An 18124-nucleotide genomic window follows, 5' to 3' on the forward strand; every position below is an offset into this window, starting at 1 on the left:
ACACAAAAAAAAACGAGCCACGAGGCAGCGAAGCAGGAATCACGAGGGTCAGAAAGACACGAGAGGTTAAAGAGAAGCTTCAGTTTAAATCCTGACCGATAACAGGACGTCTGCTGAGCAGTGCTCAGAATGAACGGCTAATAATAGGCCAAGCTACAAATAGTAATTCATAGGTTTGTAGAGCCTGACTGGCGTTCCTCTCAACATACCAGTAGCACTCCACTGGTGTCCGAGGCCCACAAAAGGGGTTCAAACGTGGACAGGAAGTGACTCAGCACCCCTCACATGTAAGGTGGTAGGGCCCAAATAAAAAAAAAGAAAAAAAAAAAAAAAAAAAGATAATTATAGACCGGCTGTCAAACTACAGCCAGTCACCGAGCTGCGTCAGAGAAGGAGCTCCTGTAATGGTTTTGAGAGGGGGGGGGGGGGGGGGTTAGGAATGACCCTGGCGGGCAGGGTCCGCCACGTGCTGCTCCTTTTAAGGGGTCAGTCACTTCCAGGACTCTCCCAAAAAGCCGGCTCTCTCGCTGCAGGCCAACAGCGCGGCATCTCAACAGGTCTCAGCACTCTCGGAGGGCTAAACTGTCTCACTGCACAGCTCCGCTGAACAGTACAGGGCTGAGTAAACCGGGTCGTCCTACACCGACGTTCACAGTGGGAAAATAAAAATACGCACGTTATTTTTCTTGCATGTTTTACAAATCTCAGGCACTGAAGGCATCTTTAAGGAGACCACACGCGTGTCAAGATGAATTAAAACAAAGTGACTCTAGTGTTCCCTCCTTTATAGTCTGATCATTAATGTGCCACCCCCCCCCCCCCCCGAGAACAATATTTTAAACATTTGTGCTTTTTTTTTTTTTTTTTTTTTAAATACATTACCCTTTTCCCCAATAATACCATTTTTCAATATTTTACACTTTTTTTCTGCCTTTTTACATTTTTATCTTTTTTTTTTTTTTTAATAATCACAGGGGGAAACCAAATGTAAGGCTATATAACAGGTTACTTTTCCCATTTTTTTGTTGCAAAATATAGCCCATAATTAACTCATTGGGGGGGGGTAACACCTGGAGGTTAAGGCACAAAACTCCGTTAAACAGGGAAACAATCAAACATGATGAGAGAAAAAAAAAAAAAAAAAAAAAAGTAAACACTTAAAAATCTCACTTCCTATTCAATGAGCTAAAGAACTCTGTAGATGAGGAATAAGAAAGGGTTCCAAAAGCAAAACACTTGTCCACTTGAATATAATTGTGCCTTGAGAGGAACAAAGTATTTATTGCCTCAATAATATATATTTTTTCAGTGGGGGGGGGGGGGGGAAGAAGTATTTTTGTAACTACTCCTCTCTTCTCCAAAGCAGCAGCACTTCCACTTGTTTTCTTATATGCGTCAGTTACATGGCAGCCATGTTGGAATGTTCTGGTTGGCCACGTAGTAGTTGCTGAAGTTGTGGTCTCGGACGTACGGCGCCGGCTGATAGTAGCAGGTGACGCAGGACGCGTCCGGGATGGCGTTCTGCTCCGCCAGCACCCGGAACGCCATCAGCGAGATGAGGTGGAGCGTCTGCCGCCGCTCGTGGCCCATCAGGCACACCGTGCTCTCGTTGACCACGCGCCGCAGGATCATGAGGTAGTCGTACTTGCTCTTCTCCTCGCCCACGAAGTGGCTCTGGAGGTAGGCCTCCACCTTGCGCTGCTGCTCGCCGATGTCGGGGAAGTCGATGAAGAAGCGTGAGCACATGTAGCGCTCCAGGGCCTTGAACTCCTCCTCGCTGGCGGGCCGAAAGTCCCGCACCAGCAGGTTGCAGTACTTGAGCAGGCCGCCGCCGCGGATCTCCTCGGGCCGCTTGGTGGCGATGAGCTTGTTGCTCAGGTGGCTCAGCGCCGCGGCGTAGTCCCCGTACACGCTCTCACCGCTCACCGTCGGGTGAAACGCCGGCGACATCGGCGTCTGCGCCAGCTCGTAGTACGAGAGCATGGAGTCCAGCACGATCTGAAAGGAGTCCACACTGAACTCAAACTGCCGGCGTATCGAGTCCACGAACTTCAGCTCCACGTTGCGGCCGTTGTTGTTGGAGAGCGAGATGAGGCTCCAGCGGTCCTGCTCCGTGTTCACCTTCACCAGCTTCTGGACGTACGCCTCTCTGAGGGTCATGGGCGTGATCTTCTCCTTGTTCACACCCTCGGGCAGGAAGTCCAGCAGGGTGCCCAGCACCATGTCTTTGATGAGCCGGAACTCGGCCTCGTGCGGCAGGTCCACCCTGAAGATGACGTCCAGGTCCTTGTAGCTCCAGCCAACGTCCTTCACCAGCACGTGGCTGGCCGTGGAGCCGTTGAGCCGGACGTCCTTGACCCTGATGCCGCTGAGCTCCAGGCGGGATCGCACCCGGTACACGATGTCCTTCAGCCGCACCTGCAAGGTGGGGAAGTTCCCCCGTCCGTGAACGGGCACCACCTCCGTCAGGACCTCGTTGAGCCGGCTCACCTGCTCCCAGCTGAGGACACTGACCGAACTACTCTTTGATTCCTCCTGGTTATCCATCTTCTCAACAAAGTTCAGATCAACTGAGACGACAGGGGAGAGAAACAGATGGTAGTCAAGGCTAAAAAACTACAAATCACATCATTTAAAAACTCATTTTAAAACTCATTTTTAAACTCTACAACTTCACAATTTAACAATGATCATCAATAAACACAAATCACAAGTACATATAATAAAAGTAATAAATAAACCACAGCTTGCCAGCTGTTAAAAAAATCTCATGAAACAAGTAGCGGCATCATGAGCCAGTCAGCACGAGCGCAACAGAATGTGCGCACGAGACAAGCTGCTCGCTCTCCGTTACACACACGCGCAGTATAAAAAGCACAGAGCTCGTGAGGCTTCTAGAACAGCTCCCCGCGCGTGAGCCTCTTTTTTATTTTTTAAACAGTGTTTAAATAAATAAAAAAGCCACAGTAAAGTAAGTTTAACGTACACGTTTAATACACACGTTACGGTAATTATCTGCTCCAGCTGACTGACGAATGCGACATTTAAACTTTAATTTCACCGGTAACTAACCGCTATTAAAACATTTTTAAAACACCTGGTTTTAACTAACAACTTACGTTGCTTATTAAGACAGGATTACCCTTAAATTTGACTTAATATTAAGCCATATGGCGACGAATCATCGATCTATGAATTCAGCAAAGTCACGTTTGAATTTATCAATAAAACGGAAAACCGTGCGTCTGACGTTACAAAAAACTGATGTCACGTGGTTTCAGGAGCAAACGACTGCGGTAACTTTTTTTAATTTAGCGTTAGGGTTTTCTAACGTTACTTTCAAAACGTAAGACATTAAAAAACACAGAAAATACAGAGAGTACTAAAAGCAATACGTACATTTTTCCCCCTTAAAAAAAAGCGTCCTCTGAAAGCGTTGAACGTCAGAAAGAGAAGATGTTAACTTCACATAATCCACCAACGTCTGGGAGACAAAACACGTGCGACGCCAGGGAGCTGAGGAGAAGTCGGTATTTGAACCTGCACGCGCAGTCACGCTTGCTTTATACAGCTGAAGTACGACCCAAAGAAAAAAATAGATGCGCAACCATGACACGATATAGTCCCTCCTCTCCGTCTGTGTAGCGTCACTTTTATGATTTAAAAAGTAAAATATTAACGTTATAAAGCGTTGTGTGGTGGAAGATATAAAACATAGAATGTGTATATTTACCCTTAAAAATAAAAGAACTCAAAACTTTCATCAGCGGCGGATCACACAGACGTAAAACAGATCAGATTGCTTTTGTACCAATGCGCCGAACGACGCTTCTGATTGGTCGACGAGGTTTTCTGCGTTGCCATAGTAATCATGGACCCCGTCTCCAGGCAGGTGGAGCTCAGTTGAAAAAAAGCAATTTATGTATTTATAAAGATTAAAGAAGTACACATCGAAATATTACACTTTACAAATAAATACATTTATATATATACATCAAATCTACATCCACACAAATTAAAAAAATATATCAATAATGTAATTTATTCAATAATAACTCAGAATCAGTTACTTTTTAAACAAAATTAAATATTATATATCGTGTAAAACGATGAATAAAATCACAATTGAGTTGACTTTTGAACATAAATACACACAAAATTGTATTCATTGTAAATGTATTTATTATATATGGTACATTTTACATACATAAATGTGAATTAATAAAGGTTATCCCCAACTTAACTGGATTTGTTTAATGAATTTTAAGAATATATCAAAACTCAAACACTAAACACACACTATCCTAATTATATGTATTTATTTGAATTAATGTTCATGTTGAGTAACTACCGTTTGCAATGCTTGTTTTTAATATATTTTTTAATATAGATTTTAAAAAACAGCCATTTATTTATTTGATGTTCTACTCATTTAATTTCACTTTAAAATGTTCTTGTTTGATTCCACTAACATGTCGTTGTCTCAACATTATACAAATATGTATAAATAAAGGTTTATTTTTTTTTAAAAAAGGTCAAAATAACTCAAAATCAGAAGAAGCCAAATCAGTAAAATAATAATAAGACGACATAAAGCAATTGAAATGTAAAACAAATGAGTCAAAAACAGTGAAGGATATTTGGAGAAATGTATTTTTACAACCTCAGTAAAAACAATACCACAACAAAGGTGAATTTTTATTGATTATCAACACTTGATACGATCAGTAGTCAGTTTATTGTATCGACAGGTGTTTCTAATAATCACACTGATGTCCAATGAGGACAAAATATATCAGAAAGACGTCTAAAACAATCCTGCTTCACTTTCAATCAAACTGAACTTTATAATCCGTAGAGGAGACATTTCTTTTTGCTAGTTGTAGCTAAAAAAAAATGGATTCCATGTTCAGTTTTTATATATTTTCCATTTATCTGGAATAAACTCAGACTAACGACACACGCAAGCTGCTAAAAAACAAGTTATTGTCTTCCATCACACCTCGTAGATGTAATATGTTTTAATACAGGACTGTCACAAGATATCTGGTCTATTTATATCACTTATTGGTAGAAAATAGTTCCAATAAAAGTAATAAAAGTAATCTTAATCCGTGCAAACCAGAACCCTCAAAGCCACGTTTAAACTTCTCACAACATGTGAGCCTCTTCTTTACGTCGTAATGAAACAGCAGCGTGCATGTGTTCAGTGTGTAATGCACAGCTGTGGAGATCTGGTGCTGTATGCTTTAGAAATGGAAGAACAGGATGTTGTTTAACGGCAGCGGAAGCGAGAGGATGACGGTCCTGACGAGACTCTCTTTACTACACAGGAAAACACAGCAGACCCATAGTCTCTGGGTGAAACCCAACAACCTCCAACAACCTCCCCTGTTTCTATGGAAGTCACTTCATGAGAAACCAGAACATTCCTCTGTAAATCCCCCCCACTCACACACACACACACACACACACACACACACACACACACTGGATTATTGTGAACGATTCAAGGAGGAAATCACAGGAGGACACGAGTGTGATGATGATTCCTTGGAAAGTAAAACACAAGCTCGCTTTTATTTTGAAACCGAACATTTGATGATGATTAGAAACAGCTTGAAGTTGAAGTACAAAACAAAACAGGTTATCGGGAAATGAAAGCACAGAGTAGAAAAAGTGAGAATAATTATTACGTGTGTGTTCTCACAGGTAAAGTAGAGGCTTCACTTCCAAACATCAAATTACATCATTACTTTTAAAAAAGGGAAATCACAGTAGCCCCGCCCTAAAGCATCCCCTGCTTTATGGTCTGTTTGACTCTAAAGCAGGGGTGTCCAAACTTTTTTCACTGAGGGTCACATACAGAAAAATATACCAAGGACTGGGCCACTCACTGGAGGTCCGATATATCGCCTCACCCCTAGTGTGTTAAAGTGACCAAAATCAATCAAATGTGGTTCTCAATGTGCTTTTCTTCAGATGTAACAGAGAAAATGTTTGCTCACATATGTATGTTGAGCCGAACAGACTCATCATTCAAGAAGAAGGGAGTTGAGAACAGCTCGGTGTCTTTCTCAATGAGAGAAGACTCTTGAAATCACGGACACGTATTTCACCTTTCTAGCAGAAAGGTTGGCCTTTGGAAAAGCACATTTGACTTCGGACTGCGTGGGGAAGTGCGCAACATTGAAGTTGCGCAGTTGTGCCCTCGTGCTCGAATTATGTTGACAGTTTTCACAACCGTGTTCATCACATCGCCCAGCTGGACTGTCTTGGCACAGAGGGCTTCTTGATGGATGATACGCTGCATTTCAACAGCCTCACCTCCGCTCTCTTGCACCTTGGCGCGCGCCATAGAGGCCATTCCTTTGCGCTCGCCTTTCATAGCTGGAGGCCCATCCGTTGTAACTCCACACAGCTTGTCCCATTCAGTCCCATCTTGTCATTTGCATCCGACACAGCTTCAAACATGTCCTTACCCGTTGTTGTGCTCTTTAGACTCCTAAGATCAAGCGGCTCCTCCGTAATGCAAAAATGATCGTCAACTCCCCGCAAAAAAATGCACAAGCTTTATATGACACTTGATGTTTTAGGTTAGCCGGCGAGTCTTCGATTCGCCGCACAACTGTGTTTCTGTTGTTGAGCGAGCTGGCTAGCTGCCATTTGCTTAACTTTCTGTTCTCACTCGGAAACCAGTGTAGAACATGTCATCATCCGGGCTAAACGTTTCTTTGATTGCTCTTATTTTGTGGAGAAGCTGCGGGCAAATTCAAAATGGACCTATGGCCGCAATTGGCCCGCGGCCCGTAGTTTGGACACCCCTGCTCTCAATGGACCATAATGTACTAAATGAACATCATGCTGTATTGAAGAAGACTTGAAACTAGAGATTGAGACCATAAACTCATGTTTACAATGTTTACTGAGGTAATAAATCAAGAGAGAAGTAGAGTCATTTTCTCATAGACTTCTATACAACCAGAGGAGTCGCCCCCTGGTGGATACTAGAGAGAATGCAGCTTTAACACATGAAGCTTTGACTTCACTCGGCAGAACCAGAGGATGCCGCCTGAATAAAACATTTCTAATCCCCCCCCCACTGCTCATACTGGTCGAAAATATCACATGACTAACCAAGAACAAGTCTGAGAATCTATTCTGCATCATCAAAGTAGAATAAAACACAAGTCATAAAACAGGACTGATATTGTTTGAGGGGTTTTCTCAATATTCTCTTCTGGAAAAGATAAGAACCTGGAAACATAAATGGAAAACATTTTATAAATTACATTCATAATACAATACATTTATTAATATACATATAATATTCGTAAAATATAACATAAATAATATTATTTATGATATATTATATATTATAAATATACAATATATAAAATACATTTTGTAAAGTGGTTGTTTTCCTGCAGTGATCACAAACATTTGTTTAAAAAGTTAAAAGTAGAGTCACATATATATATGATTGTTGAAGTGTGTTTTTCTGCTCGTCTGGACAACGTGATGAGAAACGCTTCGATAGCTGCAGGAAACAAACAAAGACTCAAGATGCAGTTTCTCTCTTGATGCTTCTCTCTCCGCTGCATCACCGTGGTGAAAACAGAAGAGCGAGGAGGTGAGATGGTGTGTGGAGCCGTGTCAGTGAGTCAGCACTGAGAGGAAACCAGTGGACCAGAGAGGGGATTCCCTCCCGCTGTGCATCATACTTTCTCTAAAACTGAAATATACAAACACACATCTGTTATGATGTCATCATTAACATTTATAACAACGTGTCAGCTGGTGAGGAGGGAGGAGAGCTTTTACTTTAATGTGATGACTGGAGGATTTTTATTATTATACATAAATGTAACAGCTCTGAGATCATCTTTGTAGAATAAAAGACACACGTGCAGTGAAATAGACTAGGACTGCAAGTAAGAATCATTTCTCTCAACTATAATATAGAAATATAGAAAAAAGATGCCAAGATCTTGCAGTGAACAGGAAGTGACCATATCTGGACTAAGGAGGAGTGACGTAGAGACACCATATACGTCTCTGGTAGAGACCTGTCAATCACCGTGTAGCCCCGCCCTAAAGCATCCCCTGCTTTATGGTCTGTTTGACTCTAAATGGACCATAATGTACTAAATGAACATCATGCTGTATTGAAGAAGACTTGAAACTAGAGATTGAGACCATAAACTCATGTTTACAATGTTTACTGAGGTAATAAATCAAGAGAGAAGTAGAGTCATTTTCTCATAGACTTCTATACAGCCAGAGGAGTCGCCCCCTGGTGGACACTAGAGAGAATGCAGCTTTAACACATGAAGCTTTGGATTCACTTTTCAGAACCGGAGGTTGCTTCTGGTTTTTACCTGCTCACTGTGTGTGGTGAAGGAACACACCCGAGTCTGGATATCCACCTCCTCTCTTCGCCAGAACATTTTTCTGAGGAACGAACCAGACTGGACTCCAATACTCAGTGGGATTATATTTGGGAAGTCCTGTTTAGATTGCCAGAACTTTAAAAAAAAAGTCTAAACTACGTCCACTTCTTATATCCAGTCAGTTTACTGGCTCACATTACCTTTATTTTTCACACTGAAACTTACACAACAATGTGTTTATCTCCTTTCCGTTCACTCTCCGTGACGCAACGTGTTTGCAGGTGGATTTCTGTTGACAGAACAAAATATTCCGGCATCTTGTGAAGGTGTTGTTATTTGTATCCGTTTGTGCCGCGCCATCTGCTCACTCGCTGCGAAAATATCCAGTATGTATAAAGACCCCCTGAATAACGTATCTCTGAAAGGCGACGACTCTTGTTTAGGGATGAACGGCAGCAGGTTCGTTTCTGGGGTTGAGTGCATGGTTTAGTGTGTGCGTGTGTGTGTGTGTGTGTGTGTGTGTGTTGATCCCGTTGTGCAGATGGAGCTCTGCCACTGTGCCACCTGAGAGGTGACTCAGTGTGTGCAGGTCACGGTTGGGTAAGCAGCCCCCGCCATTAACACATTAAACACACACACACACACGATTGATTTGCATGGACCTGGATGCCAGTATTGCACACGCACGCACRCGCACACGCACACACACACACACACACACACACACRCACACACACACACACACACACACACACACCAGTGCCATTAAAGGTTCCGCTACGTCTGCTGATGAAAACCTGTTAATCTTTTCAGAATGACTCCGTCGGACGGTTAAAAGCCCGGCGCTACCTCTGACATCATTGAGTTGTTTTTGGTCACATCCCCCCCCCCACCCCCCATTGGTTTTCATTGGAGGAAGCGATCTCTGCAGAGCGTAGTCATTGATAGTGTTTGTTTTTCCCCACTGAAACCATTGTAATATGGGGAGAAAGAGAGAAAGTCAACGACTTGGGATGAAATTGGCAAAGAGAGCATGTTTGATGGAGAGAAAGTGACACGAGAGAGAAACGACAGAGCTTTAAAACGGTCTCTGCGTTTATGTTTTTACTTCAGAAACCTCCAAAATATCCGTGTTTCCAATAACCTCACCGTCTGTGTGGACAGCCCGGTATCACGGCAGGTCGTAAAAGAATAGTCACGGAATGTAATCTATTAGTTTCCTGTACAGGGACGCTCAGAACGTAAACAAAAGAACGTGAATTAGGATCCTTGTTCTCGGTGGAGAGTTAAAGCCACGCGAGTAAGCAACCGTCAACGTGAGTGACGTATTGAATAGACTCAACCACAGACTGTATATAAGAAGTGGACGTAGTCATCGTGACGTCACTCATTGGTTTGTGGACTGATGTTATGAAGTCAAAGCTTCATGTGTTAAAGCTGCATTCTCTCTAGTGCCCACCAGGGGGCGACTCCTCTGGTTGTATAGAAGTCTATGAGAAAATGACTCTACTTCTCTCTTGATTTATTACCTCAGTAAACATTGTAAACATGAGTTTATGGTCTCAATCTCTAGTTTCAAGTCTTCTTCAATACAGCATGATGTTCATTTAGTACATTATGATCCATTTAGAGTCAAACAGACCATAAAGCAGGGGATGCTTTAGGGCGGGGCTACACAGTGATTGACAGGTCTCTACCAGAGACATATAAGGCATCTCTACGTCACTCCTTCTCAATCTGAATACGGTCACTTCCTGTTCAGTGGTGCAGCGCAGGGCAGATCTACTCCTCCTGTTCTTACCTTTCACAATAAAAGCCCTAGACTTGTACACTGCTTATCTGTTAACCAGAGGGAACTTAAATCCACTCAGATCATACAGATAAGTGCATTCTGTCAGTTAGCAAAAAGAAGGCGGTTGGTTCCAGAGCGAAGTAGCATAGCATCTTTTAGCTGCTTCCCCGTGTTTAGTTCTGGCAGTCGGTGTTCATGACAGGTTCTGGCAGCTGAAACACATCTGAGAGGTATTTTGGTCCGGCTCCACTTCATGATTTATAAACAAGCAGCAGTGCTTTCAAGACCTTTCTGTCAGCCCGTGTACGGACCGAAGCATCCGAGCAACACGGTCGTTTCTTCTGGTTTCTGTAAGAACTCTCGCAGCTGGAATTTGTACAAGTTGAAGCTGTTTGATGGTCATTTAGGAAGTCCGTCAAAGTAGTCAACCCTGCTGGAAATAAAAGCGTTTTAATGAGTTTGGCTTCATTTCTTGAGATAGTAGAAAAACTGATTATTGTTTTCACATGATTTTTAAAACAGATATTGCAATCAGTCGGTATGAGAAGTTTTTGACACAAAAATATTCACATTATCATCACCCCCCGGTGTGTAAAGACCTTTAGAGCCTTGTGTTGTAAGACTGTCTTCCTGCTAACATGGGCACCAGATGACAATATGTTTATATGGGTCAATTTTAAAAGTCGACCTATGTTGTGGTTTAGCTTGGTTGGATGAGTTTTTGGCATCAGGGCGAAGCAGTGAACCCCAAACATCCCATTTTAATCCAGACCGCTGTAACTCATCACAACATCACTTCCAGAGCTGCCGATTGTTCTCTTTCCTGCTTTCTGTCCACGTGTAAACAGTTCAGCTAATCCAGGATTACCACGACCTCTGTCTTCCTCCCGCCTCCTCTATTCCAGAACATACCGAGGCCAATCGACCGCCGCGGCGCCAAATAAAACAAAGGAGGGAGCACGAGCGACTCCACCAACAGAGCCGCTCTGGATGTGTTCACGGTGCAGAGGGAGAGGATCAATGAGTTTATGGTATGAACCTATCGTGATTTTGATGACATCCAACAAGTTGAGGCTGGTTGAAGGAGTTTCCAGTGACTGATGGAAACGGGGCGGTGCGTTCTTTGGGTGTTTTTTGTGTCATTGTTGTGAAGTGCTGAATGTGACACAGTGATGGACGCCGCCTGTGCTTTGTGTCAAACACGTCTTCCTCTGAACACAATAGGAAGCGACGTTCACAGATGTTCAACACACTCTCGCAGCGCTTGTGTAAAACTGAAAGCTGAAATACAACCAGGAGAGGAACATGGAAACTACAAATATTAAAATGTACAGAAACACGGAGACCCTTTTAAACTCTAGCCCTATTTGTAGGCCTCTGCTCGAAAATGCTATACCCATACTAAGGAGACCACAATTCTGTAACTACAAGGTCTATTTTAATAATGTTTGATGCTATAATTCAGATAACACTTGTGAGATTGTTCAGATGGGTAAATGTTGTGTACAGTCCCTGACAAAAGTCTTGTCGCTTGGGTACAAGTTGACCTTAAGTGCCCCTCCAATATATTTGTAATCAATTTTTTTTTTTTTTACAAGAAATGGCTAATTTCAATCCCAACATCTTTTGAAATAATGTTTTGGTGCCAAACGAAACTGCTGAAAAGCATTCTAACGTTCACAGCTTGGTAAAGCCCACTGAGTCAGTTTTTGCAAAGACAAAAGTCTTGTCGCCTTGTCATATGATGCACCCGATCCTAGATTACAGCCTCACCTGTGATCAATAATTGATCAATCAATTAGTGGGTGTGTATAAAAAGAACCCCAGCACACCAGACCTTCACATCAACTGCAACTTGACCTCTGACAACATGCCTAAGATTCACCCTGAGACCAAAGCGTTGATTATCAAGAGACTGAAGACCAGGTCCACTGCTGAGGTGGCTGACACCTTCAATGTGTCTCAGCATCAAGTACAAAGAATAAGAAAAAGATTTCAAGAGACTGGAGATGTTTTCGACAAGCCCAGGTCCGGCAGACCCCGCAAGACAACTGCTCGGGAGGACCGTTTGTTGGCTCGAAAATCCAAGGCCAGCCCCTTTTCCACTACAGCAGAGCTCCACCAGGCCTGGTCACCTCAAGTCCCCGTGTCAACCAGGACAGTTTGTAGAATTCTGTCTCAAAATGGCCTCCATGGTCGAATCAGTGCCCAGAAACCAGCACTAAACAAAAGGCAATTAAAAAAACGTGTGGCATTTGCCAAGGCCCACGGCCTGCTAAAAGGATGGACGCTGGAAAAGTGGCAGAAGGTGGATTTCTCAGATGAATCTTCGGTTGAATTACATCACAGCCGCCGCAAATATTGCAGGAGACCTACTGGAGCCCGCATGGATAAGTTTGGTGGCGGAAAAATCATGGTCTGGGGTTACATCCAGTATGGGGGTGTGCGAGAGATTTGCAGGGTGGAAGGCAATATCAATAGCCTAAAATATCAAGACGTATTAGCTACCTCTTACATTCCCAACCATAAAAGGGGTCAAATTTTGCAGCAGGATGGTGCTCCATCGCATACTTCCATCTCTACATCAAAGTTCCTCAAGGCGAAGAAGATCAAGGTGCTCCAGGACTGGCCAGCCCAGTCACCAGACATGACCATCATTGAGCATGTCTGGGGTAGAATGAAAGAGGAAGCATGGAAGACGAAACCAAAGAATCTTGATGAACTCTGGGAGGCATGTAAGACTGCTTTCTTTGCTATTCCTGATGACTTCATCAATAAATTGTATGAATCATTGTCGAACCGCATGGATGCAGTCCTTCAAGCTCATGGAAGTCATACAAGATATTAAATATGGATCTCACAGCACCACTACTTAATTCACTGATGTTATGCAACATATTTTTGTATTTGAAGTAAATTATTTGTTCAATTTTCACATTACTCTCTGTAGGCGACAAAACTTTTGTCTTGCCAAAATCTGACCTTTCTGTGTTCATTAAATGATCAATCTTTCTTCAGTGAAGCAAATTTATTTTAGTATATCAAACATAATTTGGGAGGGTTTTAGCTTTCATACGAGCCATTTCTAAAACCAATGGATTAATTAAAAGTCAGGTTATAAACTGTTGTTTCTACAAAATGGATAAGTGACAAGACTTTTGTCAGGGACTGTATATGTTGCTGGTTAATATAGTACATGAAGATATTACACAGCTCAAATTGAAAATATTCAGGTTCGCCTGAAAAAAAAGCACTTTTATTGATATTATGTTTTTGAAATAATGCAGCTGGCTGCCTCAAAACTCTCCCAAATCATAGCACAGCCGATCAGTAGTCGTAGAATAAAGGTTGGCTGGGATAAAGTGAAGAATAAGAAAGTTAGAGGCTTTTAGTACAGAGAGGTCATGCGAGGTCGTAATTTTGGAACCAGCTGTTGCAGCTCTTACACTGTACTTTTATATACTATATAACTATATATTTCACTTTTGTTATCACTCATATTATTCAATACATCCAAATACAGCCGTTTGGAATCATTTTGAGAGCCAGGGTCCTCTCAGAGCCTGTTTCTGGCTGTCATCCATTGGGATTTTCTCAGTTGCTGTGTGTGTACGGGGCTCTAGCTCAGCCTATCATCGGTCAATTTCAGTTAATGAGCCCGCCTTCGACGCGTCAGAGTCTCTGGAAGGCGGGCGTCGAAGCCGGGTGTTGATTGACAGAATTTCCAGCGAGTAAAGATGCAAAGAGTGCCGTGCATCCCCGAGCGTAAAATTCCATTCGTCAAAAGTCTGACCACCCACCCCCGGGTCCCACAAGTTAGATTGACCCCCCTTCTACAGGAAACCGATGAGAAGCAGACAGGATGCAGTTGCCAACAATGATTCTAGCTTTGAACCGGATAATTTTCGCTGTTATTTTTGTGATTTTTTCATAAAGGTAAGCAGATGGCGATAATTTTTTCCGGTGAAGGGGACTGTTGTATTGCCGTTGTTCACTCACAGCTTTGTAGTGGTTCCATGGAGAGAAAAACCGAAGGTATTTATGCGTTCTGCGTCGAATGCTAATGCTAAGCGATGTATTGGTTAGCTCGGTAGCCGTTAGCTTCGTGTTCCAATATCAATGTGCAGTAAATATAAACGCAGATTTTTGCCCAGGAATTCGTAGTTTTATGCCACATTTTCTAGTTGCTTATATTAGTAGTGTATAGTTGTGTTTGGAGTGTGTAAAAAGTGACTTATATGATAGTGTTGCCCATACGTTGCTGTTTAATCCGGTATATGAAACGTACAAATGCACAATATTCGCTCTCAATGGGAGCCATTTTTGGACGATATTTGCAACCCCCCCTAAGCCCGAGAGCCCCCAAATTTGGGGGCGTCAAGTGCAAGTTAATGGCCTTTTATTGAGGCGAGTGAAAAGCCATTAAATCTCCAATGAAGCACTCAAAACTAGTGCAAAATCAACCTGAATATTTTCTCTCTGTCTTTTCTGTTGAAGGCGGTTGAGCAGAAGCCGGCATTGAAGGTATTCTCCGTTTTGCTTTCGTGTTGCTGGTACGTTACAAAACGAAAGACAGGTTTAGGCAACAAAACCACTGAGTTAGGTTAATTAAACACATCATGGGTGAGCTTCAAATAACTGAAGAACCATCACAACCTTCCAGCCAGCTCTGCTCAAACCCTGCATGTTCCGAAGTTAGCGTTGGTCCTTACTTCTCATCTCAAAGTGTAAAGTGTTGATCTGTAGATGGATGTGCGACATACTGAGGACGAATAATCATCTTTTAATTTCTGAAAACTTTCAACAAACCCCACAAATGCACTTTCAGTCAGCCACATTTAAAAAACAACAACCTGAGATGTGTCATAATATTAACGTTGAAGCTACAGGCAGCTACTGCTAACTCCCTGTGGCTCCCATCAACGCGTCATCATTTTATAATATACGTTAAATGTTGTCTTTGCAGCACAGCACTCTTCCTCCTCCTTACACGAAGAAAATACAGAGACAAACGCACATTATGAAACCACTCACACAATGATCAATATTTAGTTCACGATATGCACGAACTTATCAGAGTGTGTGCTTACTGGGATCACAACTTTCCAGTTCACAGCCATCTTTGCAACAGGAAGCACCTGCTCGCTTCCCCTCCGACTATCTCAGACAAACACACCAAGAGCCCAAAAGTGCCAGGACACACACACACACACACGCACACAAAAAGTTTTTTTTAAAGGTTTAAATGTGGAAATGATCTCTCTGAATGTGGCGAGTCACTTTGTTAAAAGAGCTGATGTTTTTTTTTGTTGAACATTTTGTACTGATTTAAATGTTTAAATGTGGAAGTACAGCGAGTACTTTAGAACTCAAGAGGGAACCTCGTGTGACTCTGGTGATGGTGAACAGATGCAGTCTGTGAATAAACAGAACCTGCGGCAGATAAAAAGTTTCTTATTAGCACGAGAGCTGCCATCTTGGAGGAAGCCGCTGTGGGTTTTGTCCAAACTTTGTTCTTTTTAAACACGTCTGAAGAGCGGCGACGGAGAACGAATCTTTAATTTAAAATGACTTATTTGTTATAAACAGATTGAGACGTTTTAGTGGTTAAATGTACAGTTTTGGTACATTTTTAGGAGCCATCCTTTGAATCAAGCAGTTGCTTTTAGAGTCAATAAAATCTGTCCAATCAGGACAATTTGTAACCAACCTGAAAGACGCTGTATTTCACCATAGATGTATATCGGAGGTGGACGTAGTCATCATGACGTCACCCTTGGATTTTGGCCGGCACCATCTTGGTTTTTTGCAACCAGTGAACAGGAAGTGACCGTATAAGGACTGAGGAGGAGTGACGTAGACGCCTTATACGTCTCTGGTAGAGACCTGTCAATCACTGTAGCCCCGCCCTAAAGCATCCCCTGCTTTATGGTCTGTTTGACTCTAAATGGAGCATAATGTACTAAATGAACATCATGCTGTATTGAAGAAGACTTGAAACTAGAGATTGAGACCATAAACTCATGTTTACAATGTTTACTGAGGTAATAAATCAAGAGAGAAGTAGAGTCATTTTCTCATAGACTTCTATACAACCAGAGGAGTCGCCCCCTGGTGGACACTAGAGAGAATGCAGGTTAAAGACATGAAGCAAAGAGCGCTTGCTTGGGATTTTTCCCAGGAATCCATGGCTCAATAACATGCTGCGTGTCCACAGGATCCATCATTTCTAGGCTTTCCATTCATTGTGTGTGTGCGCAGCAGTGCAATGCGTTTCGGTAGCTCCGCGGTGCTATTCGAGAGATGGGGTATCTGCCTCATCTGCATAAAGTTGAGATCTAGGCCACTCGCCTCCTCGTAAAACTCTTTGAAACTCAACATTTTTAATCTTAAATGAAAGACAGATTCAGCAGCTGCATGGCTCATTTCTCCCCTCAAATGTTTTCAGAAACACATTTCTTAATATTAGAGCAAGTTTTCCGTGTTCGACCTCGGTGGCTTCATCCTTCGGACCTGGTGAAAGTTAAAAACAACACGGAACATCCTCCTCGTTTCTGATCACTTTTCATAACATCTTTATTGAATTTGTGTCTCAGTTTTAAACATATTTACATATACTTTAATTTGATCTTTTTTTTTTTTTAGTTCAGTAAAAATACAAATACAGAACACTCAGTTTTCAAAATCAACGTCGCTCCCAGCGACTCAATGGCCCAGGTTACCCCCCCCCCCCATAAGATATAGGTGTTGATGTCAGCGTGATGTCAGAGACTGAGAGCCAACACTGAACTGCATCGATGGGTTGATGAGCGGAAAGAGAAGATGATACCAGATGATGGAGAGAATAATGTGATGAACGTTTGTACGCTGATCTACACGCTGAAGAGGAGCTATGAGACGTTCCCGTTTCATTTATTTATAAAAAGGGATTAATTAAATATAAACTCGGTTCAGAAGTTTGGCCTTAAACCAAACCAACATGTTGACATTACATATCAAAATATAACCTCCATCATAAGACGTTTAAAGTATAAGGCAGATATCATTTCATATGTTTAGTGTTTTATGTCTTATTATCTTTATTCTATATCACTCTCAGCCAATCCCACGACAATAAAAAAAACTCGGAACATGTCGTGTCTTTAGTAGGTGTTGGACTCTGCGGCACAGAGGACTGTTGGTTTTGGGATTAATTGACAATAAATAAAAGTGATCGATCTTTTAAATCACTCCTCAGAACTCATCTTGAGTATTTTATTTCCACTTAACATATTAACATATTTCACTGCAGTCCTGAAGTGTTTTTATTCCTGTTCCAACCTTGTAAAGCACTTTGTAACCCTGTTCTGAAGGTGCTGTATAAATAAGGGTTACTGTCATATTATGAATTATAAAAAGGAGAAAACGTCTCCAGCTTTATCCCGTAAATCTGGACTTTTCTCTCCGTGTTAGGCTGTTTCGCATTTTGAGGAAAAAGGAGATAAACTACGACTTTAAACGCATCGATCAGTCGGTCCGTTCATTGATACGTTTTTAGAGAATCTTTAAACAAAGACTCTCTGAGCGGTTGTCTCTTAGTTTCTTCTCTGCGTCTCTTAGAGGACAGGAAATGTGTGTGCAAACAAAAACAACAGGAAGTAAGTGAGCATCGTAGTGACAACACGCACACAAAGCAAAGGGCGTGAGAAGAGCACAGCATCGGCCGACAATAAGGCTTCAAAAGAATCAAACAGACACAAACAGAACAATAGAATCTCGCTGCTTTAGTTTAGTTCCTACAAAAAATCTTCTTTAGAAGTCAAATTCAGTTTCCTCTCGTTCACCTAAACCAGTCGGTTGATATTGAACATCGCAGATTCACGTCACACAAACGGGCTTCTTGACGAGCTCTAACACACACACACACACACACACACACACACACACACACACACACACA

General features: G+C 42.2%; 1 protein-coding gene across 1 annotated transcript; it reads right to left on the reverse strand.

Moving 5' to 3' along the window:
• Positions 1 to 423: 423 nt before the first annotated feature.
• On the reverse strand, positions 424 to 3521 carry tent5c (terminal nucleotidyltransferase 5C). The gene is made up of 2 exons (XM_031873963.1): positions 3400 to 3521; positions 424 to 2570 (listed from the first exon to the last, which is right to left on the reverse strand). Exon 2 carries the CDS (start codon positions 2545 to 2547, stop codon positions 1396 to 1398), a length of 1152 nt encoding a protein of 383 aa, XP_031729823.1. The 5' UTR covers positions 2548 to 2570; positions 3400 to 3521; the 3' UTR covers positions 424 to 1395.
• Positions 3522 to 18124: the final 14603 nt, after the last annotated feature.

The sequence above is a fragment of the Anarrhichthys ocellatus genome, unplaced genomic scaffold (assembly GCF_004355925.1).
Source record: "Anarrhichthys ocellatus isolate YVR2014 unplaced genomic scaffold, GSC_Weel_1.0 scaffold77, whole genome shotgun sequence".
Taxonomy (NCBI): Eukaryota; Metazoa; Chordata; class Actinopteri; order Perciformes; family Anarhichadidae; genus Anarrhichthys; species Anarrhichthys ocellatus.

Coding starts and splice junctions, on each gene's coding strand:
- tent5c (XM_031873963.1), bottom strand. CDS start 2,547: ATGGATAACCAGGAGGAATCAAAGAGTAGTTCGGTCAGTGTCCTCAGC.